The sequence below is a fragment of the Fragaria vesca genome, linkage group LG4, assembly GCF_000184155.1.
Source record: "Fragaria vesca subsp. vesca linkage group LG4, FraVesHawaii_1.0, whole genome shotgun sequence".
Taxonomy (NCBI): domain Eukaryota; kingdom Viridiplantae; phylum Streptophyta; class Magnoliopsida; order Rosales; family Rosaceae; genus Fragaria; species Fragaria vesca.
In genome coordinates this window covers 22,689,252-22,715,546 of record NC_020494.1, presented here as the reverse complement: position 1 = coordinate 22,715,546, position 26,295 = coordinate 22,689,252, and the positions used below count along the sequence as shown (strand labels likewise).

Sequence of the window (26,295 nt, the reverse complement as noted above, 5' to 3'; positions counted from 1 at the left end):
AGTAATGGGTAATTAATTTTAACCGTTGGATAGAGACATTGTTTTATTGTTGAAACTACCCAACTTCCCTTATATTCAATCCACCACATTTATATGATATACTTCTGATAATGGTAACTCTAAGGTTTTACAGGTGCAACTTGCATGTTTCTCAACAGAGAGAAAGATAACTCTAAGTGCAAAGATGGTAACTTTAATTGATTTTCTTTCTTGTTTTGGGTTCTTCCCAGGTTAGCCAAGAAAGAATAGCAGTAAGAAAAACTTACTATTTTGACTATACTTACCCTTGGGAAAAACAGAGAAGTAAAGACACAGCTCTGCCTCCCACTCCTCTTCTGCTCTCATTGTCTTTTCCAATGTCAAACCAAAACCCTAAAACTAAACTCAACTCTTTTGTCTTCCTTTCTTACTAGGATAGTAGGATTCCTCAACATCAAAATAAGTCCAACTCAGTTAGCTCAACTCTACAACCATCTCATCTCCCACTTTCATTGCCTCATTTCCAATACCAACATGATCCTCAGAAATTAACCAAACACACAGCAACAAGATTGTGTCTTCAGAATGATTTATGGTACTGATCATGATCTCCTCTGCACCCGCGTCGCACCCGATCACTCCCCCCTCCTCCTCCACCGCCACCCCCGCCATTAGATCACCTACAACCGCCGCCGCCGCACACTCTCAGCTCCCGCCGCCTCTCTCCCGCCTCCCGTTAGACTATGTCCTGCCGATCGGCGACTCCTCCGGCCAGCTGGCCCGGGTTCGGATCTCCGATATTGCCCCGTACGACGGAGCTCCGACCGGGACGTATGTGAGGGCGGTGGAGGCGCTGGCGGGGTCGCTGATGAGGCACAACGCCGCCGTCATCGAACTGGGAGCCGACGACGCGGCGCTGTTGCGCTGCGGCTTGGAAGCTTCCAGATTGTATTTCCGGAGCAGAGCTCAGCTCGGCGCCGGCAAAGGTAGCCGTGGAGTTTACATGTACAGGGCCGGAAGGTAATTACTCAATCTTGAATGTGTAAAAGGTTCAATCTTTTCGGAGTTTCGAGTAGGAAGTGCATTGCTTGTAGGTGGTCATGAACTTAATGAGCTATTGAATTTATGCTGTTTTGTTTTATTGAGTGGTTCAATTTGTTGCAGGGCTTTAGAAGATTGGGACTCGTCGCCGCCGTGCATGGCTGATGTTTTCAGGTGCATGGGGAAGGCGGCGCGTGTGGCTTTGTCTACAATAGCAAGGCATCTTCGTTTGCGCAGCGAGTAAGGATGGTTGATGCAATGTGTTATCATTTGCAGTGTTTAGTGTGATCGGTTTTTTGGATGTGGTCTGATGCAATGTGTTATCATTTGCAGTGTTTTTAGCCATTTGCTTGATGATACTCCATTGCCGGCTAATGAGGTGTCCTCATCGGTGCTTTTGGCAGCCTACTCCAATGCGGCATTACAAAATGGGAAGGGTGCTATTGGGGGAGGGAAGCCGGGAATGAATGGCGAAGTGGAGAAGGGATTGTTGACATTGGTTTCCTCGGACAGTCCTGGTATACAGGTGCCTTGCTTTTTACTTTTTGGCAGGGTAGCATGGTGTTTGGAGTATTGAGATCATTTTTTTGATGTCTCTCTAAAAGAATTTGATTTGATTCCTGTGCAGGTGTGTGACCCCAATGGTCGTTGGTACCTGGCAGACAGTGGGTCAGCTCCTGGGGATCTTTTATTACTTACAGGCAAGGCACTCAGCCATGCTACTGCTGGCCTTCGCCCTGCTTCATCGTATAAAGCTGCTCCTGATTATTCCTCTGGCGTTAATAGTGGTGGGAGGTACAATTTACTACATCACCTTTGTTTTTCCTAAATTTCATTTTCCACTTTCAGTAGACTCTTAGGAAAATCCATTGGAATTAATCCGATTACATTTTGTGATTGTAGGACATCACTTGCATTTAGGCTCATGCCACAAGGTAATGCTATATTAGATTGTTCTCCCATTGCAGCAGCTGGTCATGTCATTCCCCAGAGTTATGTACCGATATCTGTAAGCCAGTTTATGGACGATCTTTCTGCTGAGGAAGATGTTTTGTGCAATCATTCTGATAGTGCAATTGTAAGTTTATTTTCAACTAGCACGTGTAATCCCAACTAAGAAAGATATACAGTCGCCTAAAAGGAAATAAAATTGGAGTCCTTGAAGGAAATCATTTGCATGCTAAAAGTTATGATCTTTAATAGCTAGCTTATAATGGAATTTCCGCATCTGCAGGTGCCTCAAATCAATTTAAATAAGGATGCATCTTTAAGAAGTGTTCTGTCAGACCCCCTATCGTAAGTTATCTTCTGCCTTTTACGTAGTTCATGATCTGGCTGATCCTATCAGCTCCTCTTGTTCGTTGTATTCTCACATTTTTTGTTGTTTTTGTTTTGAATGTATAGTTGCATTAATAGGGTGCCAAAGTTTAATTTTTTTCACTTAATGCTTCAGTGGTGCATTCCTTGAAGATGCTATGGTAGTATCCTGCGGGCATTCATTTGGCGGTCTCATGTTGAGAAGAGTCATTGAATCAGTAAGTAGGCCAATCCTGATATTTGAAGCATTACCAGAAACACTGCTATTATAGCTGTTTAGAGGCCCATGGATTTGCTTCTTTGGATATGTATTCTGCTTCAATATTAATGATTAAAGGACTGCTATGTTCTTAATACTTCATGTCAATCACTAAGAGATATACCTCCTTGTCAGCTCCTTTGCTAATGGATATATTACCTCTAGTCGAAAATAAGCTATAATCATAACGAAGTTTCTTCTTCTTTTTTGGTTCACAGTCAAGATGTACCCTGTGCAATGCAGAAATTGAGACCAGATCTTTAGTTCCTAATCTTGGTATACTCTCGTCTTCCTAGATAATTTTTATTCCTTTTCAGCTCTGTCTAAAAGACATAAATTCCTCTATCACATATGCATACACAGACATTCATGTTTTCTTGTGTTTCCTATTTATATTCTGACATAAATTCCTTTCCTCAACAGCTCTTAGAGCTGCAGCTGCAGCAGTGAAGCATGAGGATGATCGAAGGCTATTTCACAATGCTACTACCCGAAAGCGTCGGAAAGAAACGGGTGACCCAATGGATCCATCACGAAGACCAAATAGGGTGGGTTTGAGAGAAACGCCCGACATATACATTATCCATTTCATTTAGACTTTTGAGATCATGCAAGTCATCATTAGAATATCATAAACTTATCTTTTTGTTCTGGGAACTGAAATGGAAGATGTTGGAAATTGGGAACTTATGTGCAAGTTTTACAGCATAGTTAGGCAATTGTAACATGTGAAAAGTGTCAAGCTGTGGGGTTGGCAAAATAGATATGGATCTGAAAGAGCTTAGATAGAAGGTTTTTATTTTGGTATCAACGTTATGTAGTATGCATTTACAGTAAAAAAGGAGGTCGATAATAGAATAAATTCCAGTGGTTCTGATTTATATAATCAAAAGTCTTTTGAGAGAGGAGCATATGCTTTCATGTCCCAAAATTCATATTGAAGAGCTTTCTGTGTGTATGCAGGAAAATGGAGATGGTGGTGATGATGGATTTAATCGTGGGGTGCAGTATCCATTTTCAGTGAATGAAAAAGTAATGATTAAGGTCAGTTATTTTCCTAGCTTATCAAGATTGAGTGCTTTTGTATTCTACTTGATCAAGTAGCAGTTATAAAGTGAATGCTTTATTTTGCAGGGGAACCGAAGGACTCCCGAAAAATTTGTTGGCAAGGAAGCAGTCATCACATCCCAGTGTCTGAATGGCTGGTGAGTTGGCATAACCTCCCAACCGGTGCTTTTGTCATCTGCTTTTCATTTGCACTTGCATTTTATTTGATATATCTTGAACTCGCAATAAATTTTGCTCGACTTTTATTTCCCTATGATGGAATTGTATATATATACACATTTACACCCACATTGACGTGGTTGCAGTTGTGTGCATATTCGCTAAAAATCAATGAGTTACCTTTCGAGGTCAGTTGGAGTTTTAATTTGTAGCCTGAAACAATTGTATCCAATGTTTTCCTTGTGTTGTTGCAGGTACTTGCTTAAGATTATTGGAACCGGAGAGAATGTTCGGTTGCAATACCGTTCCCTGAGGAAGATATAGAGCTAGAAGCCTAGAACACTCCTGTCATTGAAGACATTGCTCTTCCACAACCCATTCAGAACAGCTATTGATGAGATTATAGAAATTTTGTATTACTTGAGCCTCAAAAGTTCATAACCGGAAGTGATTACCACGTCTTGCTAAGAAATATATAACTAAAGACAGTCTTTGTTGTAACTGATTGTGTTTGAATCATGTTTAACCAGAAGAGATGTAGTGTTTTAGCTAGGATCCTAGAGATTTTGTTGACAGCATGCTTTGTAAATGAAAATTGTCAGGTAGTGCTGGGTTTTACTTTTACAGAGCTGTAATCCGTCGAGTATAAACTAGTTTTTTCAAAATCTAATCACCATCATGAGCATTTCCCTGTTTTGTTTTTGTCTGATTTGTTCAGCTTTGTGGAACTCTCTTTGTTCAAGTTTACATTGGCCTAAAGCAAATGAGCAATAATCATCTAATGCCACATTACATGAATGTAAAATTCTGAGGGTGCCTTGTTTCCTTCTTCCATTCTCAACTTTAGGTAAACTTGGTTAGCTGAACTTGATTTCATTCTTATAGTTGTCTTATAGTACATTGGAGAACTTTACTTACACATGACATATACACAGTTAAGTATAAAGCTGTAAAACTTGTGTAAGAGTGAAGTAAAGAACAGATGGGAGACAATTAGTTTGATTGGAATTTTTACAAGGCAAAGAACATGTCACTCTCCTCCATCTCTCTCTACTTGCAACTTTCTTCTTAGTTTCTTGCTTGCTTCTGCCTCCATGGCTTTAAACCCACTCCACACACTCTCTCTCTCTCTCTCTCTCTAAGCTTTGACCCTAACATGGTTCAACATGAAGTTCCTGTTACTCAAAACACCATGAAACATTACATTCATTCCTTTACTCAACCCTTCCAACCCATCAGAAAACGACCCCATCGCCCTCTCCACCTCTTTTACGACGTCGTTCAACCGCTCTTTCCTCTCCGTGTCCTCTTCCGCCATCTCACACGCTTCCCCGACGCGTGTAGCCACGTCATCCACCTCCTCCAACAGCAGACCTTTCGTTCTCTCCTCCTTTCCGAATCGCCGTTTCAGCTCGCCGGAGACCTCCGTTCCCAGCTCATTCAACGACTCGGCCCAAGAATACTCCGCCGGCGCCCGGACCGTCACCGTCTCCGGCGTTCCCTCCATCGCCGAGACTAATGCTCCGGCGACGAACACGGTCACCAATCCGACGGCGTACACCGTCCGACGCACGACTCTCGCGACCTTTGAGATCTTTCCACGTGGCGGCGCGCTGCGGAGGAGCGCCAGCGCCAGATCCTTCACCAGCGCCTCCGCATTATTCGCTTTCCCAAATCCCGAAGCAGCGCGGCGGGCCTCCTCCCCTTCCGTTAAAGCCTCCCGCGCTCGCCGGACCTTCCCGTCGCCGAGGAGGTGAACCGCGAGAGCGAGAAAAATCCGGCGCTGGCGGAGCCGCTCGATCTCGGCGGAGACGGAGTTGCATATGTCCAGGAGCTTCACGCTGTCATCCAAATAAGATGCAAGAGCGTCATCCAAAACGGTTACCTCGAGACTGGAGAAGATTAGCCTCCTGGCCTCGGCGTGTGCGACGGCGAGAAATTCGACGGCCTTAGACAGCCAGCACAAGCTGATCGACGGCGCAGAAAGCGTCTTGAGACTACGGAGGAGAGCGTCGTCGAAGGCGGCCGTGATGAGGTCGAGTTTATTAGGAAGAGAGTGTTTGAAGGAAGGAACGGCGTGTTTGTTCATCTCCGTTAGGAACATATCGACGGCGGCCGGAGAAAAGTTAGGAGTGTTTTGGGAATTTGATGCACTTTTTTTTCTGGAAAATTTGGTTTGAAACGTCGCCGAGAGAGCGGTGGTGGAGCTTTAAATATATAAACGCACGAGGAAGGAAGTTGGACATGAAATTTCGAAAGCTAAATACCCCTGCTTATGTCTGTTTATTTACGATTTTGGCCCATTCTTTTTTTTTTTTTTTTGGAGGGAGCGGGATTGGAAGTGACGCAATTGCGCGCGTTAAGGAGTAGACCGTATCCGAGGCTGCTGTGGTTGGTATGGGCCATCCGTCACTTCGTCCACTTGGAATTTGGGCTTCAAAGCGATCTGGTCGGGTCAATACTAACTTTATTAGCGTAACCGCAAAGTATAACTACCGTGTTTTAAACCAAAACGGACATGTTTTAAAGTTTTTTATTATCAAGTTGGTTTTGCAGTGTCAGGCTTAATCAATCACATTACTTGACGTATTCATATATGAACAACATTCTCTGTTACATTGTACTTAGAGTGATGGATATACTTTGTTTTGTGGAATCATTCTAATAATTGTGTCTATGGTATTCGAACAATAGGTAGAAACACCGGCTGTCCAGCCGTCTACACTTGAGTAACTGGAGTTTCTGTACATATATATGTTTATGTATGCTCGGGTTTGTCTGTTATACTGATGTGTATAACATATAAATTGAAAAAGGTAACTAAAAGAGGAGAGATCACGTGCAGGCGGTGCAGTAGACATGGGAAGTTTTGAAAAATTTATCTGCAAAAACAAGTATGTGTACCATACATTAACGTACAACATGGTTATTTGTTTTGAATGGAATTTTTTAAGAGATTCGAAGCATTGGAACATACCATCTTAAGCAAATTTGATCACCTAGCATAGCAAGCCTTGATGTTGGCCAAACAATGTGATATTTTTCATCAAAAGAAACTCTCTCAAAAGCGGTAAGGCCGGTAAAGCACACATCATCACAATTAAAAGCGCATGATGCAGCAATTGAAACTTATACATGAGATTGAGTAGGCAAAGCTTTCATGCAGTATTACCATAAAGTGACGTAACTGAAAAGATACAAAATACAAGCAACCGTCTTTGCATTTTGCACTTTGGTTACACACGCCATAAGGTAATAAGGCATTAGCATGATGATTATATGCAATCAATCTCTTAAACTCAGGAAGTTACTTGTCTATATATGGTGCCATGGTGGTAAAGTTTTGAAGTTAAAACTAAGTTTTATTTGCCTATTTATCTTTCTTTCCGTTTCATTTTGGATTTTGGAGGATTGAGAATTTGAGATGGTTGAGTAGCAAGTTTAAAAACATGAAGCTGCAGCCTGCAGCATAAATGTCATGTAGCCACTTCTAAATCCCAAGTACGCTACTACGTATATATACAAACCTGTCCATTTCATCACTTTCCACAAGATACTGGTAAGTTTTTTCCTGAAAGCAGGTATATATGGTTTTATTTTTAAACAAGCATATGTAGTTCTCTTAGCTATACCTGTAGCTTCATCTCCCTCAGATTAAGCTGATCTGTCTGGTATGGCCGGGCTACAAGTTGTTTGCTGTCATGCAAGTAAATTCCAAGGTTTGGCAAATAGCAACACAAGTGTGTCATCAGAGTCCAATCCCATATATGTACTCATGTACAAGTATATATGCAACTGTCAAAACCGGAAACAATATTATAGTCCAAATAGGGTCGATCAAATATAATTTCAGACTTTTCATCATCGTCGGGAAGATTTCCAAAATTTGAATGGCTAGTTGTATTTGTATTATAGGCTTATAGCTACAAGATAGAGAGATATCTGTATTATAGCTACGCAAGCCTTTAAAACGTAGCTGTTAATTTTAACGTACGGCAGCCTGATTATTAGTCACGGGATTAAACAAACTACTGACATTATTAGTCACAGGCCTGACCATGATCATGTGTTTAGCCAGATAAAGAAAGAAATCAAATTATTAAAATTATAAATCAGTTGGCATATTCCTTGATTTAGAGGGGTTTACAACTTAAACCAATGGTTTTTGGTTGCGTAATAACCAAAAATATGAATGCGAATGTGATCATTTTTTTCATAGTGAATGCTTTGCATTTGTTCCATTTCTATATTGAGGGTTAAGTTGCAGCTAAGACTTTGTAATCATAGTAATTTCATTATTATCAGGTGATGAAATAATTACAAACAATCCAATCCCCCAAATTACATTTTGGATCACCAAACACAAACAAAATGATACAACACTGCAAAAGAAAAAGAAAAAAAAGTGTATAACAATCTTTTACATAGGAGTAATGTTTTCAACAAAGTCTAGGAAGAGCTCTACCATGAGTTGGGGTACTGCTACTCAAGACATTATTCTTAACCATCTTTGACATCTGACCCTTCATTTCCCTGCACAGTTTCTCCAACTCCACCACCCTCCATTGCATCCTCTGCAAATTTAGCTTTGTATCTAAGCTGCTTTCTTCTGGAAAACTATCTTTATCAGCACCAGCACCACCATTGTTGTACAGAACCATATGGGAATAGGAACTGGAATGCGAATGGGAATTAAAATGATTGCTTGCACTTGCAGTACTACATGGACTGGCATGTACAAATTCTTCTGTTGCTGTTACTTTGGATTGCTGAGAAATGAGCGCTTGAATTGCAACTCTTGGTGGGATTTTCGGATTCTTTGCGAGCTCTTTACATGCTTCGAGGCTCAGCTTTTCATAATTTAGGCATCTGCACAATCTTGACCTCTCCTCAAATGAAAGAGTTGGGTGAGACTGCCACATGAATTATATCAGAAAGTAATCAGCCATCAATAATTAAGAACATGTTGAAATTCAAGTATTGTTTTACTGCACAACATTCATTTTTACACCTTTCCATTTTCTAACCAAAAACAACCAACTTTTTCCTTGTCTTTAGAATCAGCCATATAATGATATGAACATACTTTAGTAATGTGATCTGGTTGAGTAATGACAATTTAGAATTTTGTCAGAGGAGGCAACAAGATACTCAATCAAGACCAATGCATGCATGAGACACATGATGAAAAGAATCCAAAAGAGTAAACAACACAAATTGGAATGTATCTGCCAAAACATGTTGGACCATAATTCCTAATGGACCATAAAAACATATTCTTGGAGTATAATTTCACTGCCTGATTTTCGCATAGAAAGGGATGTCACATGTAAATGTGTAATGTAAGCTCATCATTCACATTCTATATAGATTTTGAGCTTTGTCCTAGTGTTGTGATTTCCCCATCTGGCCAGGGAGGCCTTCTATCTTGATCAATACTCAATTGCTATTCTCCATTTCATGGAAAGTGACATCCATAAATCCAAACATGGGAGTTAAAGAGTTTGACAAGGAGAGGGTTCCAACTCACAAGATTATGATGATGCAGCACGATATCTTATCCCAAGGAAAGAACAAAAAAAAACAAAAAAACAAAAAAAAAACACAAAAGAAGAGAGAAGAGGGCAAATTTTCAGCACGAAATAGGAGCCAAATGCAAAAGATGTTAATTTGATAGGCAGATAAAACACAGTATAATAATCAATGCCCAAAAAAGAAATAAGCTTGAATCATTTTGCAGTGATTGAGCAATCAAAAAAGTAGACATAATCGTTGAAATATACTCAAATATGTAATTTTTTTTTTTTTTTTTTTTTTTTTTACCTCAAGATAGATATCAATGGCTCTGTAGGCCCCATCAAAGCAGTCCCTGGCAGAATCTGGTAAACTCTCTGCAACTCCAAGAAATTTAGAAATCTTGAGATTCTGATCAGGTGATATTTCACCTAGATACTTATCAATCAACCTACCAGCTTTCCTCAACTTTTGCACAGAAACACCCTCACTTTTAGCAAACACTCTTATCAACCTTATAACAAGATTGACATCATAAACACCCCTGTCATGCCCAGATACTAACAAGTCATCCAATGTTGCTTCATCAAGCATCCCACCAATTAATCTCTCCAAACCAAGTCTGTACTCTTTACTGATTCCAAAACCAGACACAATCCTCAAAACCCAAAACAGGGCTCTGCAGGAAAATACTTTTTTACCCACCAAAATAACCCCATGAGTAGCTGTGTCTGCAAGACCACCAAATTCAGATGATGTGTGACTAGTATTGCTTTTTTTTCTTTGGGCTGAGACTTTAAGGTAATGAAGGAGAAACCTTGTGAGGATCAAGCTGTTATTTTCAGAACCATAAGCCCCCAAACTTTGGATGAGTTTCTCAATGATCTTTGGGGGTAAAATGGACACATCATCAAACCACCAAGCTTTACTTGATGAACTTGGCTTGAGTGACTCAGGGGTGTTCCTAAATGAGGAAGACACTCTGAACCCAGATGTAGTTTCCGGAGATGAAGACGATGAAGAAGGAGTAACAATGAGGCTGCCTATGTCGGAATTCTGAGCAATCTTTGCTATAACTGCACAAATGAGTTTGTCTACAAGACCTGAAGAATCTGCATAGTTCAAGAAAGACTCACAGCTTTTGAGGCAGACTAGTATTTCTTTCCATGACCAGTCAAACAGTCCCTCAAGAAAGGTTTCTGTTTGTTTCAAGAGATTGTTGGTTGAGACTTTCTCAGTCATACCAAGAAAGACTGCACAACAATGGAGGAGGGACACATTTGAAACTGTTATTGTGATTCTTCCATTGCTGTAACAGAATCTTGAGATCAACTCAAACCCATCAGGGCCTCCAGGGAAGTCATCGATTTCAATCCCCGGGTACGTAATCTGAGCTCTTCTCCTTTCTTGCTTGATGATCTTCTTCAACCTCCCTGAATATGTTGATAAAATCTCCTGCACAAGTGTGTTAAGAACTTTTAACAGATTGATTTATAATAAGAAACTGAGCTACAGTTTCCATATGTATAAACTTTACCTCATTCACAAAGAATGTTTGCAGACCATTAATGTGGATTTGAAAATCACAGAAGTTTGACATAGCTGCTACTTTTGCATTGAATGAAATCAAGAAAACCTCTATCTGCAACACAGACCTATGCTTAAAGATATTTGTACTGGCAGAAGACAGATGTTTACACACACCTATGCTGTGACCTCTATTAATATAAAGGGTGAGCTTTTTTGACCTTTAGGAGAATCATGACTCATGGGCAATGCTTTTGATGTACTTGAATAAATTTATTTTAATCAGTGAACAAGAGGACTCCTCTGTCCCAAAACATTAAAAATCAAAACAGACAGAGTGGAGTTGTTTTTCCAAATTCAGGCCAAAATTACTTCTTCATCTCAGTACATAAGAGTGAACTATGTTGTTCACCCACCCACTAATCGCCAACTAATGTAATTATTGGGTATATGACCTATGTTGAACATCATTTCCAATGCTATAGGATCAGAACTTGGCTCATATTTTAGTTTAAGTCAAAGAACGCACAAACATTACATTGCCCGGGTGTTTTAGTACTCTAGAGCACTCGAAACTGAATCTCCGAAGCAGCAGTGAAAAGCTTTCGTTGTTCTTCAGCCTAACAAAGTCCAGCAGAAGTTTTTCACAAGAGAAGCAAAGAGAGAAACAGAGAAAGTGCTGCACATGTTTACATTGATCAGATTAGGGTTTAGAGATGAATGTTGGTCTCCAGCAAATAGAAAGGTAAAGAGATAACGTGGAGATTTTGTCTGTTCTAGGTGACAAGCTCTGCAAGTCAAAAAGGTTGCTCTCACTATTTCACAGATTGTTATTTTGATATTCTTTTGTTGTCATATCATATGGGAGCTTAGGTTCCCTGCAGTTGATGATTTTTATGGGAATTGCACATCTCAGACATGTGAACAAGGGACCCAGAAAAGAGAAGAACATTAGGTTAGCAACGAATGAGGGAACAATAACTTATTTTGTCTCTTTCATCTCTCTGTCTATCCCGTGTTATGGTTTATGGATAACATCTAAAAACATTGAACAAATTAAAATTAGACCCCTCTAAGCTCTAAACCAAACATAAACCTTAAGCCCTATCCCCTAACCCCTAACCCCTAACCCCTAACCCCTATACATAGCAAAAGTAAGGTATCAAAGTATAAATTATACAAAAGAAGAGGTTGCAAATGGCTTCTGATTTCTGGAGTGGTTTATCATATTCAGAATATAAACAACAATTTCAACATGTATCACCTTGCAGCGATTCTGCAGTTTTCTATTTGACCACTTCCCTTCGAGGAAACTTTTACATAATGTGAAATCATACCCTTCTTTTTTATGTTTAGGATGACAAAAGATCTTGCACGCGAGACAACCCACAAATCAAAATGTATTAAGAACCAACTAGCAATTACACATTCGCATTGTGAGAATTAATATTCATAATGTCAAACAATATTCAACAAAATTCCAATAGCATGCAAATGCAGATCAAGGTCTGAAGAATAGTAACATGGGAAAGAGCAGACCCATATGGTCAGAATACTATCCAACTAGCTCCAGAGGCCAAGGAAACATTCAAATCAAACTTAACACGAGCCGCCCCCCATATGGTCAGAACCCTATCTGACCAGCTCTAGAGGCCAAGGAAATGTTCAAAGCAAATGCCCTCCCCCAAAAGAGGAAACATTAACCGCTAGGGTCTCAAAAGAAAGATGGAACCAAAAAGTAGGAACTGTTTGATAAAGTTCAATAACGGTGCCTGTTCCGATCCCTATCCCGGTCCCTCTCCCGCCCATATTCTTTCTCCCGATCATAATCTCGAGGTCGATCTCTCGCCCTATCCCTTTCTCTGCTTCGACTCCGACGCCTATCCCTATCATCCCTTTCCCTGTTCTTGCTGCCCGCTCTATCATCACGTTCCCTTCCTCTATCTCTATTTCTTTCTCTGCCATCTCTATCAACAACACCTGCCATTTCATTTTGTGAATAAAGTCAATCACTAATCCAAAAAGGAATCCTATTTGCCCATGACAGAGTAGGAAAAATCACCATGGGTACACAATCTTAACAAAATTCTCACACTAACACCAAAGCTATCAACTCCTTCAACCGGATTTAGAAATGAGGAACCAGATATCAGCAAGAAATGGATAGCATGCATATAAATATTTCATGGGAGAACAAAATAATTCAGTCTATGTATATAGTCTTTTAAGATTATAAATCAAAAACATTAAATCAAGTAAAGCATACTTTTACACTAAGAAAAATCATGTGCTAAAATGCATAAATACCTATTTCCTCAACCTCCCATCCAGCACGCCCAGCACCTGGAAGAGCCCGTCCAGTCTCAGCTTGCTGTGATGTTTTAGCTCGAAATTTTTTCTTCAGGTTGCCAAACTCATCATACATCTCTCCATCATCCTGAGATTGGCACCAAATGAGTGCTGAACTGGAACAAGATATATAAAACTTTAACAAAAGCTTATGCAAATGATGTCTTACTTCTTCAGCCTCCCGCCGGCGTCGCTTGATTTCCTCCAGCTCTTCTTCATCAAGTTCTTTGTAACCCCCACCACGCCCTCCTCTGTCAAAGCAGTATAATACTTTGAATGTCGGAAGAAATTAAAAAGTTTCTGCATAACTAACAGTAATTCTAATCAAGTAGAGGAGACTCAAAACTAAAGCACAGCATGTTGAGCATACCGACTTCAAATTTAACTACCACCAGTCTGTATCTAATTCTTCAGCTTAGGGATAAGAAGTTCAAGAAAAAAAGGAAAAGGGGGGGGGGGGGGGGGGGGCTAGGGTTGAAAAGAGTACTTTGTTGTGTGCTTATAAAGTAAAGGACAACTTCTGGCTATCAAACTGCACAACAGATAACACCATCACAGGGACAAGACTATACGCATTGGTTGCTTATGTGCTATGAGTATTACATAATCTTTTGACGAAACAGGTTGACAACTAGTGTAAACGCACAATAAAAATGATCTATATTATACCTTACACCACCCTCATTGTGACCAGGTCTATTTGTGTTGCATATATTGCATTTCGTACGCTTTGCCCAGTTAATGTTGCCACACCTGAAACAAAGATAAAAGAGCGCAATTAAGAAGCCATGTGAATGCATCAATGTTTTTCTTGACAAGCATATAACAAAAACTTTGTGCAAAGATAATGCTAACTTATTTTGAAGTATAATAGGATTAGCTAACAGAATCAAGGGAATATCAAAACTTCATATATGAATACCAACCAACAGTATCGATATAGAGACATCACAATCACAGTACAAAAGACACTTGACTAAGATTCACACAACCAATATTGATGCAAGAAGGCACCTAACTTCCACAACCTCACATTATTAGAAGATTTGTTAGATGCAAGCAAACTCGCATACAAAAATTTCAGGAAGGCGTGCCTCCAAAACAAAACGGACATCCCACTGGAAAAAAAAATTCTTCTAATATAGGAAAAATTGAAAACTTAATTGTAGACTTTCTCATTTCAAGATGAAAAAGTAAAGACAGGACCTCTTAAAAAGAAGTTCGGTTTAATGTCTTTTTAAATAATATTACCTAGTGTCAGATCATGAGCATTCATAAAAACCATTCAAAAGAAACAAAAGAGAAAGATATCCTCTGACAATAAACTGGAACTTATCTTTAAGACAAACAAGAACAAGAGCAATAAAGAATTCCAGAATAACAGAGACTTTTACAAAGAAGTGCTCAAGGGGGAACAGATAACAGATTAATCTTACATTGGACAAGGCCAATCATTCGGACCAAAGAGTCCCCCTGTAGGAGCACCAACAGGACCACCACGGCCACCAGAGTCAACCCCACGGCCCCTCCCACGACCACCACCCCCTGACCCACCCCCAGAAGCACCAGTTGGTCGAGCACTTCCACAGCGGTTGCACACACCACGGAATGCAAAATTGACATTGCCACAACTGCTAGGAGAACAGGGCATGAGAAGCCATGTACTGAACAATATTTACATTAAGAAATGGAAACACCAAACGAAAGTGAAGAAAGAGCTGCTCACCAATCTCACATCACAGACCTTGTATTCGGACACGTCCAGTCTCCATCCTGTTGCCATGCTTTCCCAGGAACATCACCCGGGCCTTTACCGCCAGCCCCATTCATGTCCTCAGCATTTTCCTCTACTCCGCCATAACTTGGATCAACACCAGTAGAGGTTACATCAAGCCCAGGGTTATACGTCTGGTCGTCTCTTTTCGACTCTGCTATATGAACCCCAATGACATTACCATGAAACTCCTTGTCGTTAAACCACTCAACAGCCGCGAATGCAGCATGTGGATCTTCATATGTTACAGTAGCATCTCCCTTTGGCTCATCTGTCACTTTGTCCCTGTATAACCAAATTTTCGGTCCACCTGTTCGCTTGTCTTTCTAAACGGTGGAAAGCAAGAACGAAACAAAAAACAACAGTAAGAAACCGATAGAATCTTTCAGAAACACAAAGTAATTCACAGCAAACTCCAACAAATGCAACACCTCTCAGAACACTCCTTACCTTCAACAAGCCGATGGTACCGAAATATTCGGCAAGCATATTTTCATCAGTGCCCTCCGGCAAGTTGCAGACATAGACAGAACCATTTGCAGGGCCTCCTTTTCCCGAATAGTTCGCCATACAGCCACACTCTCATGAATCACAATCCTTCAAAATCAAATTAGCTCCAGTCAAATTTTATCCACGACTCTATTCACATACAAATCAAAATCAGATCCATTCTGGAAATTGAAGACTTAGGCACATCACATTTCTCACTATAAGAACACACTTGAGCTCAAATCAAAGCAAAACGAAGCAGAAACAAGAAGACTACGATCGATTCTGTATTTGATTCCATGGATTTTAGAAACGCAATACAATGACCTAGTGTTCCGATACAAGTAACTTTCAAATTCCGATTACATTTTCGTTGCCGGAAGGGAAATCGAGCTTACCTCAACGGCGGTGGCGAGGTCCTCGAGGCTCTGAAAGGTGCGGAGCCTATCCGAAACCGGCCGATGCCTCTGTAGTTCCGTAAACCCTAGTGAGAATTGTGAAGTGTGGAAGACGATGACTATGACGGGGCACGATCAGAATAGAAGAGAGAAGTCTGTGAGCCCTAATTCTACGCCACAACTTTACCACCCGGTCTTCGGTTAATTACGGCTTCCTTTTTTATTTTTTGGTTACTAGTGACTTATAAAGTTACCATTTTTCGTATCATACGGTTCATACCCTTATATTTAAATGAAATTTGACGTAATGTTTTAAAAAACGATAGACGCTAGTCGGGTGGACAACCGGTGACTAGCGCCTAGACGGGTTAACGAGGGATTAATCGGAGATTAATCGATTTTCTAGCGCTCTAGACAGAAACGGTGAAACACCGCCTAGACGCTAGGCGATGATTAATCGTCTAGGCAGGGATTAATCGGCTCTAGACGGGGATTTTTAGAACATTGATACACGATTGTACTATACATGATAATGTACAAGCATTGAAGGGACACATTTTTTAGAAAAAGCAAGAAAAATGTGCAACCGCGACAAGTAATTGATTCTGTCTAGAATTGATTCAAGAGCATTAGATCAAGTGTTTACAGTCTTCAAACGTTAGCCGACGTCGTAGTGTCCGGTTTCAAGCTATGACCAAACCATAATAGTTAGCTAGTAAACTCAACTCAGCTTACTCCTCCTATAAATTATGTGATATATAATACAGCACTCCACAAGTGTAAGTTTGTGCCCTCAAGTTGTAATCAGGCAAAAAAGAAAGAAATAATACAAAAAAACATAACTACTGACTAAGTAATATGCAAAAGATCACCTACGGTCATGGGCACCCCTTGATCCGGAGGTGGCCCTTCCAGCATCGGCAGAGCTTCTGCTTTTAGCATCTGATTTCCTGTCTTCCCTAGGATCAAGTGATGACTTTTGCTTACGCAGCATCTCCTCGGCGTATCGGTGCCACACGACTTCCCTATCTTTTCGTGGCATCTTGTTATATCTGGGATCAGACTTTAGTACACGTTTAGCAGTTGACCATGAGTTGAGCACTGTTTTTCCATCCTCTGTCTCTTGGGAGGCTGCTTCTGTAGTCAACACTTCAGCCAGCAGAGCTCTAAACTCATGTGTACATCGCTAGAAAAGCAAAACCATAGTGAGAAATAGAAGGCCGCTTTAGGGAGTTGCATGAATCATAGAAAAACAAGAAAATGAATTTGGAGTCACTACTAGATCACGAGTCAATTTCAGTTATATGGTTGATTCATGTCCAAGCTTTCATTTCTTTTCTCTCACCAAGCATAGAGCATAGACCATGTCAATTAACAATCATCATTTATGCTTGGCCATAAAAAACATCATTGTGGTAATTACCTCATTTAGCATCTTTACGTGTTCCCGGAAGAGTTTTTCCATATCAGATGAACTTAGATCAGAGTTGGCTGCACGCCTTTGCGGGTCCTTCTCCAACTTAGGCTTAGTTTCTGTCCAAGATGCCTGAGTACAAGATAAGCAAAAATTGTAAAATTGATAAGTACAGGATACTCCTGCTAAATAATTGTACAATAATTTATGTCATTCTGAACCTAGATATTGGAAATATCATACCTGAGGATCTTTGATTGTTTCCACAAGTAAAGCTTGAAAAGATGACACTGCCTCTTTCCTGCGAACTTTCAGTTTCACCCTCTCCGTTTCTTGTTCTTCTCTTTCCTTCCGCTTGCGTAGTTCTCGCTCTCTTTCCCTTAATTTATCCTAAAACCAGTGTAAGAGAGAAAACTTTTAATCAATTTTCACCTCAAATTTCTTACCTCATTTAACAATGGTTTTCTTTATGTAAGTTCACTTATAGTATTGGTTAGTATTCAGATTTTTAGCAAATGCACAAAGTTAAAGCTTTTAGATATATAAATGCACATGTATGTTCAGTGCACAGATCTGAATCAAATGTGCCAAACGAGAATGATATTCCTATTCAATAAATGTCTTTACCTGCTCATCCCTTTTAGTTTTTGCCTCTCGTTCTGCTTCCTCTTCCACAGCTTTGAGATCTGATAAGTACTTGTTGAATAAAACTTCCCTATCCTCATGTTTAACAGATTTGTACCTTGGGTCATTCCGCAAACTATCTTTCACCTACAGCAGGTTTAAACAAACAATGAATCTACACAATATAGAAACTCTAGCATACTGTACACCCAAGTATTTTGTATGGTTGGCGCAAAACTACTTTCAGAAGTTTCATTTCCTATCAATTATTTGACCAGCATTTGAATTTTATATATATAAAAAAGAGGCAGATCTTTATGTTATTTAAAACACATAAGTTGGTTTGTAATCACACCACCTAATTTCCATATTTGTGGATTTGAAATAAATAAATCACAACCTGCTGTAGAATGCACTTACCCTGGACCAACGGGAATTAACTGTAATATCTCCTTTTTCTTGAAGCATGCATCTAAAACTAGTTGCAGCAGCAGCACGTGCTGCTTCAGCCTTTTCTTCAGCAGCTTTCTTCAATGGAAGGACTCTGCAAATAAGACAAATTGTTTATGAACATTTTGATAAACAAGACTGAGCATGGGAAGACAAACTAGATTATTTTTTTGTCTATGATCTACCTTTCATTCAACAAATGCTCTCGATCCTTGCGATCCAAATTCTCAAAGCGTGGATCATTGCCCCATTTCTTTCTGAAACTGTGGTAATCAGTGGCATCATCAATATCCTGAAAAATTCAAAGTACTTTAATACGCTATCTTCAATCCCACAGTTCAGCTAATAAAAAGACACACAAAGCCTAAAACTAGGGAACTCTGTAAGACCTCTGCTGCTTCATCCAGTAACTGCTTAAATGCCTCTATTGCAGCCTTCTGAGCTGCTCGTTTCTCCTTGCGTTCCTCCTCTGCACGTGTCTTAACATAGTGCTCAAACAAGGCTCTCCTTGAATAACTTGGAATTGCCTGCAAGAGGGATAGACCTTTTTCAATTAATACACAGAATATATATATAGACACAGACGTTATCAGGTGCGGACGTCCGCACCGTGCGGATGTCCCTCCTTTCGCCACCGGCGAGAGCGCGCCTCCACCCTAGCGGACTCCATCAGCTTCCCGACCTCTTTCCATCTCCGGCGAGTCCGCCGAATTCCAGTTTTCCGGCCAGATCACCCAAAACTTCAAACAAAGTCAATCCGGCCGGAAAACTGGAATTCGGCGAACTCGCCAGGGATGGAAAGAGGTCAGGAAAGCTGCTGGAGTCCGCTGGGGTGGAGGCGCGCCCTCACCGTACGGTGGCGAACGGAGGGAAATCTGCACCGCCTTACGGTGCGGATGTCTGTATTTGAAACGAACTGTGTATATATATATATATATACAGTCGAGATCAAAGGTCCGTTCTCCACCATATGGCTTTGACGACGCGGCGCCTCCACCCTAGCGGCCTCCAGCAGCGTCCCCAATCACTTTTCCTCCCCGGCGAGTCCGCCGAATTCCAGTTTTTCGGCGAGATCGATTTTGTTTGAAATTTTGGGTGATCTCGCCGGAAAACTGAAATTCAGCGGACTCGCCAGGAAGGGAAAGTGATCGGGGACGCTGCTGGAGGCCGCTCGGGTGGAGGCGCACGGTCGTCGGAGCCGTACGGTGGAGAACGGAGGAGAACCCTTAAAGTGCGGACGTCCTCTTTAGAACGGCTCCGTGTGTGTGTGTGCATCTTAACATGAACCCACAAAGCAGATCGGGGATGCTTGCGGCACAAATTCATTCTTCTACGTGATCCAATAAGCATGTTTCTAGCGATTCCAAATTTAACCATACAAGTGCCCCTAATTCCTAAACAATGAAAATCTAAATCTTTACTAAAGTCGCTGAACAAACCTTAAATCGTGGATCAAACACTATCTTTGGCAGTTCCTTCTCCCACTTTGAAAATGGTGCCACTCCCCGTTCTTTGAGCATCTCCTGTATATATAGTAGTCATACCATTGGCACTTATCCACAGCCACACCTCTAGTGGCAACAACTCAACTAAACTCAACTAAATTTCAGAATGGCTACATTTAAAGTTTCATTAAGGAGAAAGAGTAGCAAACAACATGGTATACACAGCTAAGTTGAAACCTTCAAGACTGATAATAACATGGCATATCCAAGAACAAAAACAAAAATATAAAGAAAAGGAGATAAAGTAAATTCAAGTATAAGAGTACAAGTAAAAATAAAAATTAAATAAAGCAAAGGGAAACATCTGCCAAAATTAAACAAAGCAAAGGGAAACATTTGCCAATATAAACTCAGCTCGATTTTTTGTATGTGAAGGGATTATAGAATTTTCAGAAGATCCAAAAATATCACCAGAATATGGTGATATAACGCTAGAAGCCCCATATACCTTGAATTGAATAATACCCTCCTCTTTTGTTGGCCCGCTATCTGCATCCTCTGAATCTGATGAGGAGTCAGACATGTTACCATCCCCATTAGTGTCATGTAGCTTATCCTTGCTATTCTCACTCTGGTGGACCTTAGGTGTGCTTTCAACTCCTCTTGAGCCATTTAATTCTGAAGGTCCTGAAACTGGTGATGAAGTAACAGGAGCTCCAGAATCCTGCAACTTCTTTTTGATCAGGTCGAGTGCAGATGTTGAACCTTGCACGGTTGATGCCTTGTAAGCCATGGCCTCACGACCACCGGTGCTAATAGCCGGAGCATTTAAACTAATTGGAGAAGATTCTTTTTCAACCATTTGACTATTATTTGGCACTGACACTGGATGTTCTTTTGGTGTATCACCATCCTGCTTCTTTCTCATTTCTATCACTTCATTTGGGATCTGCCAGCTACTAACCTGATTGTGGGAAAGAGCAAGAAGGATGGACCAAGGTTTATTACTAGTAATGCCTAAGAAAACGCAAATAAGAAAAAATTTGGCATACCTGAAGGTTTCAAAGATAAGCCATACCTTGGTTTTGCTATTATGGTAAAACTTTTTCCCATCACTTGTTGTAACCAATACCCAATCAGTTCCCGACAAATTCACCCTGAACAGAAGAGAGCCAAATCAAGAAAATGAATAATATTAGAAGGCACTTTTCCTATATTCCAAAGGCATTCTGAAACATCTAACATCACTAAGGCTAGTGAATAGACTGACGTCCCATAAGTATAAAGAACAACTTACGTTGAAACTGGAACTGGCTGCAAAGAGACCTTTTCCGGCTGCACAAAAGAGCAATTAAGAGTTAATCAGACATGAAACCAAAAGCAATGACAAGACTAAAGTCATAAAAAATCCTAAAATGGATAGAAAGGACTCTGAGGGCACTGGACTTTAAATAATATCTGTTTAAAAGTGTTTGGGCTGATCTTCAATCGAAAAAGAAAACAGATAAAGTTGTATTTGTGAAATCCTCAAAACATATATAACCAAAGCAATCATCAACTCAAATCAATTAAGCTTACTTTTTCAAGTGATAATTTTTATGGAGATGCAGAAAGGACAACAACAATACTATAGAGAAGTAGAAGCCGATGCAAACCTCATTCCACAACACAGTAGACTGACATACACCAATAAATAAAAACAACCATAGACACAACTCATAAAATTATGAATGAGAAGAGTAGGGACCAAAGCTCCATACCTACAGGGATAGTAGAAGAAGACTATGGTCCATTTTCTCACCACTTATATTGGAATGTGAACACAACAAGATGGTCTGGTTAAAATAAGATATTATCAAATAGGAATAATATAGTAAATTCAAGGCCTAAGAATGAAATGCACCAGCATTATAATCCACCTCAAAGGATTTTCAACCTGCATCTTGATTACAGTTAAATCTAGCATCTAGTGGTTAAAGAAATGTGATTCAAGATAAGTCCTCTTGCAAACCGAAATTTAAGGGAAGAAAAGTAGCGTGAATACAGTATAATAACTCCACACACCTCCTCCTTAAATCCAGGAGGCTTGTCATAAGTTGATTCACCAGTCACAGCATTATAATAGTATACAACTCCTGTCTCTGTCTTGTGGGCAGTCCAAGCATCCAAGTGTTGATTGAAAGCAGCTATATGTTGGTTGCCTGCCTCATGGGCATGTTTCCTGTCAACTGCAAAATGTCAAAAATGAATCAGGATCAATGAAGGGAGGAGGGTAGACAGCCTGATACATTATTACAGTCTTAATTCATGATTAACTAAAATATGAGAGCATGATCATACCAATACCAGAAGGGGGAGGCATAACATGTGTAGGCAAAGAAAACGGACCAGGAAAAGCAGCAGGATGTGGCTGAAATGGTGACCTAGGTATGCCTTCCATCTGTGGGGACTGCAACCAGACTCCATGGGGGTTGGCAGCAGATGATGCAATAGGAAGTGTTTGCAAGCTAGGTCTAAATGCTATAGAAGAAGAATCGACCGGAGCAGATCGTGCATTTGGATTAAAGGACATTTGCACTGAGTGGGTTGTTCCAGGGGGACCAGGAGTTCCAGGCATTCCATGAGTCATGTTAAATGATGGGGTCGTGGGAACCCACAAAGTTGTTGGCCCCACATTAGGAGCTGATGATAGAGCCATTGTGGAATTGGAAGAAGTAGAAGCAGTAGTTGATGAGGATGAGACAGTCCCAGTTTCTTGTGCAATAGCAGGTGAGACAGTCTGCTGTCAACAAAGAAACTAGAAAAATTATTCTTTGAATACAACCAAGGACACCAAGGACATTTCAAGCAACTATTTCACTGAATCATATGCAAAATTTACAAATCATTTAATAATTACAGCAATAACCCTTTAAGAGATCATTGCAAACCTTTACTATATGTATATACATGTGGATGGATAACTGTAAACAATCACTTAATAATATTGAAACAGTAAAAACCCTAAGTTCATAAGAATCTGCAAAAACCCTCACCATGCCAGATTGAAACAGCTGATTATTAGGGAATGGATAATTAGATTGTGGAATGTTGTAAGAAAACGAGGGACTGGCAGAAGAAGACAAGCCAGGCACCGGGGGTTGAAGAGCCATTGGAGATGCTGACAGATTGAACTTAGTCACCTGCATTTTTGAGAAAAAAGAAAAATCACAATTAGAGCTAGAAACATGATTGCATCCATTATGAAATGCAAGATCACAAGATCGATTTAACAAATTGGTACTGACAGGACTGGGTGAAGGCTGCTGAAAGGTTCCAAAAGTACTATTTGCATTTGGAGGCACACTGTAAGGGAATGACGGTGTGCCTGCACTTGAAGCAAGTGGAGCAGCAGTTGGAGTTGAAGTACCTCCCGCTGGTGAACCAGAAACTGGGGTTTGGGATACAGATGGCTGCACATCCTGCGGTAACCAAGCTGGCGATGCCATATTTTTATCTGCTTATGATAAAGAAAAGTATTAGGAAAGGAAAAAAAAAAAAAAACACTACCACGAATATAACCCGACATGTCATCTAGATAGGTAAATCCTCTCTGCCATTCAGCGAAAGGTAAAAGAAATAACATATACACTTCTGGACATAACAACACGCATGTTCCTAATTCCTACCGCCAGCAAACATCACCACGTCGACATCATTTTCGGCGCACATTTTTGATTCCGTACTTTGACAATGATTGGTTTAAGGCCAAAGGTAGTCGAGCCTTGTAAGTGTAATTAGCTGATCCTAACAAGCTCCGCCACCAAGGTAAAATCAAGCTTAACGAGATAACAGTTTATGTGATGTTCTCGTCGTAATCGGCACACATTATAGCTTATACAAAATTTCAGAAGCATCACAGTCGCCTCAATCTTAAGTTTCATTCTCTTTCTTTGTTATTCTATTTACCTAAATTCCTAATCCTAATTTGCCCTAACATATACATATGCACAATGTGTATCTGAACAAACCTGACCATGACTTCAAACACCTTCTTCAGCTTCAGCGCTATGTAATTATTAGATTTAACCGACCGGAATACTTCAATGCTTGACAGTAAAAAGTAAATAAGATCAAAACAGAAAACAGATGAAGAAAAACGGTGTTTCTTCATCAAATTGGAAAGTATTATCCAGAAATCAAATTGCGACACACAAAAAGCTTCGAAGCTGAGAGAGAGATCAGAGAGAGGTAATTATTTATGGACTAACCAGATGGTGGAGCAGAAACGGTGCGTCGCAATTGTGTTAGAACGGAGTCGGTGGAGGTAGGTCTCCGGTCGTCTGCGGCGGACGGAGGAAGTGTGAGAGTGGCGGGGGAAGAAGGAAGGGTCTAGTATCGACATGAATTGAGCTCAAGAAAATTAAATACCCGACCCGATACAACTGTTTGTTTGGTGGGCCAGATGAGGATTCGAGCCCATTTGACCTGCCCAAGCCCAAAAATGAAATGTGTCATTTTGAGTGCACGTACGCTGTTTGATGAAATGCCTGGCTCAACTTGCATGGCTGATTGAAGATTCAATCGATTCCATGGCTGCAGTGAGACTAATGCAGGAGGCATCGGCGAAACGAAAGGAAGAGGAAGAGAGGCAGAGAAGGGCACTTCATGATTACATATCACCTGGTTGCTTGTTGTGTCTAGTAGAGCGCCTATTGCCATTGGCATCTTGCTCTCATAGTTTTGTTATGTCCAAGAGTTCAAGTTTTATAGAATGGCTGATGTACAAGGATGGAGATGTCACCATAAGTTCACAATCTCTGTAACGGATTGCTGATTTTGCGACTGATATCGTGTTTATAATATGGCGAACATGACTGAGTGGAATTAAAAAAAAAAAAAAAACTGATGCAGATGGCAAGAGTTCTTATTCACTACTGATGTGAATAACAGTCATATCATTAGCACTCCTCCACAGCCACACCTCTAGCGGAATCAAATCACTTAAACTTCACTAAGTTTTGGAATGGCTACATTTAAAGTTTCATAAAGAAGAAAGAGTAGCAAACTACATGGTAAAGGCATCTAAGTTAAAATTTCAAGACTGAAAACAACATGGCATGTCCAAAAACAACCAAGAATATAAAGAAAAGAAGATAAAGTTCAATCAAGTATAAGAGTACAAGTAAAAATAAAATTTAAACATAGCAAACAGAAGATTTTGCCAATATCAAGTCAGCATGATTTGTATGTGAAGGGATCATATATAGAAATTACTCCAGAATATAGTCCATTTTCATGATCTTATTTCTTTTCTACATAATAACAGCAATATGCACAAACTTACTGATGCAATGTACAAGTCAAACAACTGGCGAATAAAGAAGATGCAGCAGAAAATCATGTATATGTATCCCAATCAAACTTAGGATGCGAAAAGACCTCATAATCAATGGGTCATTCCACAAAACTGTCTACAGTTTGTATGCCTTCCAAAACAGCAGGATGAAATTTATCATTGTTTGAAGGCAACAGTTTATACAGTACTAACACCCCAAGTGTGAATATTGCTTCTAGCTTTGTGGAGTCTCCATGAACCGAAAAGAACAAGAGCATTGCCAGCAGGTACAGATCATTGCACAATGCTCACTGATGCAAGGTACACGTCATAACCCTTTTACTCCCGCTGTTCTTTTGCTTTGCGTAATTGAGTAATTCACATTTTACAACGATTTGTGACTCAAAAATCTTAGTCTTATTCTTGTGTGAATGTATGAATCCATGCATTTCTCTTCCGCAATTTAGGAGCTGCATCAGAATTGGAAGATGACAATCAGTCTGTCTTAGAAGAATTTCTTAGTACATGCAGCCAATATACACAGACAGAGAACACAATCGGTAAACAAAAGTGTAACACTGATTACACTTGCAATTCATAACTCATATGACACGATTACATCAATACCGAAAGTACATTCGTTCCTGTTATGCAACTATTTCATTATATTACAGACACTAGAAACCAAAAGTCTCCAGTTCTCACCCACAAATTGAACAACGGCTCATTTGCAATATCCGTGAATCAATATGCTACAACACCGAACATCAACCATGAAAGACTTGTATTGCCTCGTCCATTTCTGAAATCCGCATCCACGTGATTTCCCAATTATCTGCATCCCAATAGAAGATGGGGCGGATCCCGTATCAGCACTCTCTGAACTAGGGGAGATTTATCTCAGGAAGGGATGTGTGAGGGATGTGTTTTTGGTTGTGAATAGTCTGTTAACGCTCCACTCACCCGGATGTGGCACCCGGATGTGGATGTGGATGCCGCACTCGAAATTTCAGTGACGTGTGGTTGTGATGGCCTTTTTTCTTCTTGAATGGTAACTACTCACTCCTTCGAATTCAGACCACCGCTTGGGCTGGCTGAGTCGCGAGAGCTCCCACTCACTGAAGAGTCGCCAGAGCTTGAGCCTTGGAAGAGCAGGGCGACGTCGATTCTT

At 40.4% G+C, this 26,295-nt stretch overlaps 5 protein-coding genes across 5 annotated transcripts; 1 reads left to right on the top strand and 4 right to left on the bottom strand.

Annotated features, from left to right (window-relative positions):
- Positions 1-348: 348 nt before the first annotated feature.
- On the top strand, positions 349-4,512 carry LOC101297139. The gene is made up of 12 exons (XM_004297712.1): positions 349-999; positions 1,144-1,260; positions 1,354-1,546; positions 1,649-1,815; positions 1,924-2,098; positions 2,255-2,316; positions 2,474-2,555; positions 2,815-2,872; positions 3,020-3,144; positions 3,560-3,640; positions 3,731-3,801; positions 4,078-4,512. The coding sequence occupies exons 1-12, from the start codon at positions 572-574 to the stop codon at positions 4,145-4,147; spliced, it is 1,629 nt and encodes a 542-aa protein (XP_004297760.1). The 5' UTR covers positions 349-571; the 3' UTR covers positions 4,148-4,512.
- Positions 4,513-4,961: 449 nt separating this feature from the next.
- On the bottom strand, positions 4,962-5,912 carry LOC101293196 (UPF0496 protein 4-like). The gene has a single exon (XM_004298570.1). The coding sequence runs from the start codon at positions 5,910-5,912 to the stop codon at positions 4,962-4,964; it is 951 nt and encodes a 316-aa protein (XP_004298618.1).
- Positions 5,913-8,262: 2,350 nt separating this feature from the next.
- On the bottom strand, positions 8,263-10,999 carry LOC101296857 (BTB/POZ domain-containing protein At3g19850-like). Its single transcript, XM_004297711.1, has 3 exons — positions 10,875-10,999; positions 9,647-10,792; positions 8,263-8,736 (listed from the first exon to the last, which is right to left on the bottom strand). The coding sequence occupies exons 1-3, from the start codon at positions 10,935-10,937 to the stop codon at positions 8,263-8,265; spliced, it is 1,683 nt and encodes a 560-aa protein (XP_004297759.1). The 5' UTR covers positions 10,938-10,999.
- A 1,303-nt stretch (positions 11,000-12,302) lies between these two features.
- LOC101296564 lies at positions 12,303-16,011 on the bottom strand. The gene is made up of 8 exons (XM_004297710.1): positions 15,875-16,011; positions 15,438-15,584; positions 14,958-15,313; positions 14,650-14,844; positions 13,883-13,966; positions 13,383-13,464; positions 13,172-13,301; positions 12,303-12,844 (listed from the first exon to the last, which is right to left on the bottom strand). Exons 2-8 carry the CDS (start codon positions 15,555-15,557, stop codon positions 12,624-12,626), a joined length of 1,188 nt encoding a protein of 395 aa, XP_004297758.1. The 5' UTR covers positions 15,558-15,584; positions 15,875-16,011; the 3' UTR covers positions 12,303-12,623.
- A 479-nt stretch (positions 16,012-16,490) lies between these two features.
- LOC101296284 (pre-mRNA-processing protein 40C-like) lies at positions 16,491-22,494 on the bottom strand. The gene is made up of 13 exons (XM_004297709.1): positions 22,148-22,494; positions 21,872-22,035; positions 21,105-21,142; positions 20,886-20,964; positions 20,316-20,771; positions 19,802-19,885; positions 18,752-18,889; positions 18,548-18,654; positions 18,333-18,456; positions 17,916-18,059; positions 17,532-17,678; positions 17,298-17,420; positions 16,491-17,060 (listed from the first exon to the last, which is right to left on the bottom strand). Exons 1-13 carry the CDS (start codon positions 22,434-22,436, stop codon positions 16,743-16,745), a joined length of 2,211 nt encoding a protein of 736 aa, XP_004297757.1. The 5' UTR covers positions 22,437-22,494; the 3' UTR covers positions 16,491-16,742.
- Between the last annotated feature and the right edge of the window lie 3,801 nt (positions 22,495-26,295).

Coding starts and splice junctions, on each gene's coding strand:
- LOC101296564 (XM_004297710.1), bottom strand. CDS start 15,557: ATGGCGAACTATTCGGGAAAAGGAGGCCCTGCAAATGGTTCTGTCTAT. Junction 13,302..13,382: donor GCCGGCGGGAGGCTGAAGAA/GTAAGACATCAT, acceptor TGCCAATCTCAG/GATGATGGAGAGATGTATGA. Junction 12,845..13,171: donor ATGGGAGGTTGAGGAAATAG/GTATTTATGCAT, acceptor ATGAAATGGCAG/GTGTTGTTGATAGAGATGGC.
- LOC101296857 (XM_004297711.1), bottom strand. CDS start 10,937: ATGTCAAACTTCTGTGATTTTCAAATCCACATTAATGGTCTGCAAACA. Junction 10,793..10,874: donor AAACATTCTTTGTGAATGAG/GTAAAGTTTATA, acceptor ACACTTGTGCAG/GAGATTTTATCAACATATTC. Junction 8,737..9,646: donor CCATTGATATCTATCTTGAG/GTAAAAAAAAAA, acceptor TTCATGTGGCAG/TCTCACCCAACTCTTTCATT.
- LOC101297139 (XM_004297712.1), top strand. CDS start 572: ATGGTACTGATCATGATCTCCTCTGCACCCGCGTCGCACCCGATCACT. Junction 1,816..1,923: donor GGCGTTAATAGTGGTGGGAG/GTACAATTTACT, acceptor TTGTGATTGTAG/GACATCACTTGCATTTAGGC. Junction 2,099..2,254: donor ATCATTCTGATAGTGCAATT/GTAAGTTTATTT, acceptor CCGCATCTGCAG/GTGCCTCAAATCAATTTAAA.
- LOC101293196 (XM_004298570.1), bottom strand. CDS start 5,912: ATGAACAAACACGCCGTTCCTTCCTTCAAACACTCTCTTCCTAATAAA.
- LOC101296284 (XM_004297709.1), bottom strand. CDS start 22,436: ATGACTCATGGAATGCCTGGAACTCCTGGTCCCCCTGGAACAACCCAC. Junction 22,036..22,147: donor GCCTCCCCCTTCTGGTATTG/GTATGATCATGC, acceptor GACATTTTGCAG/TTGACAGGAAACATGCCCAT. Junction 20,772..20,885: donor ACCATAATAGCAAAACCAAG/GTATGGCTTATC, acceptor TCCCACAATCAG/GTTAGTAGCTGGCAGATCCC.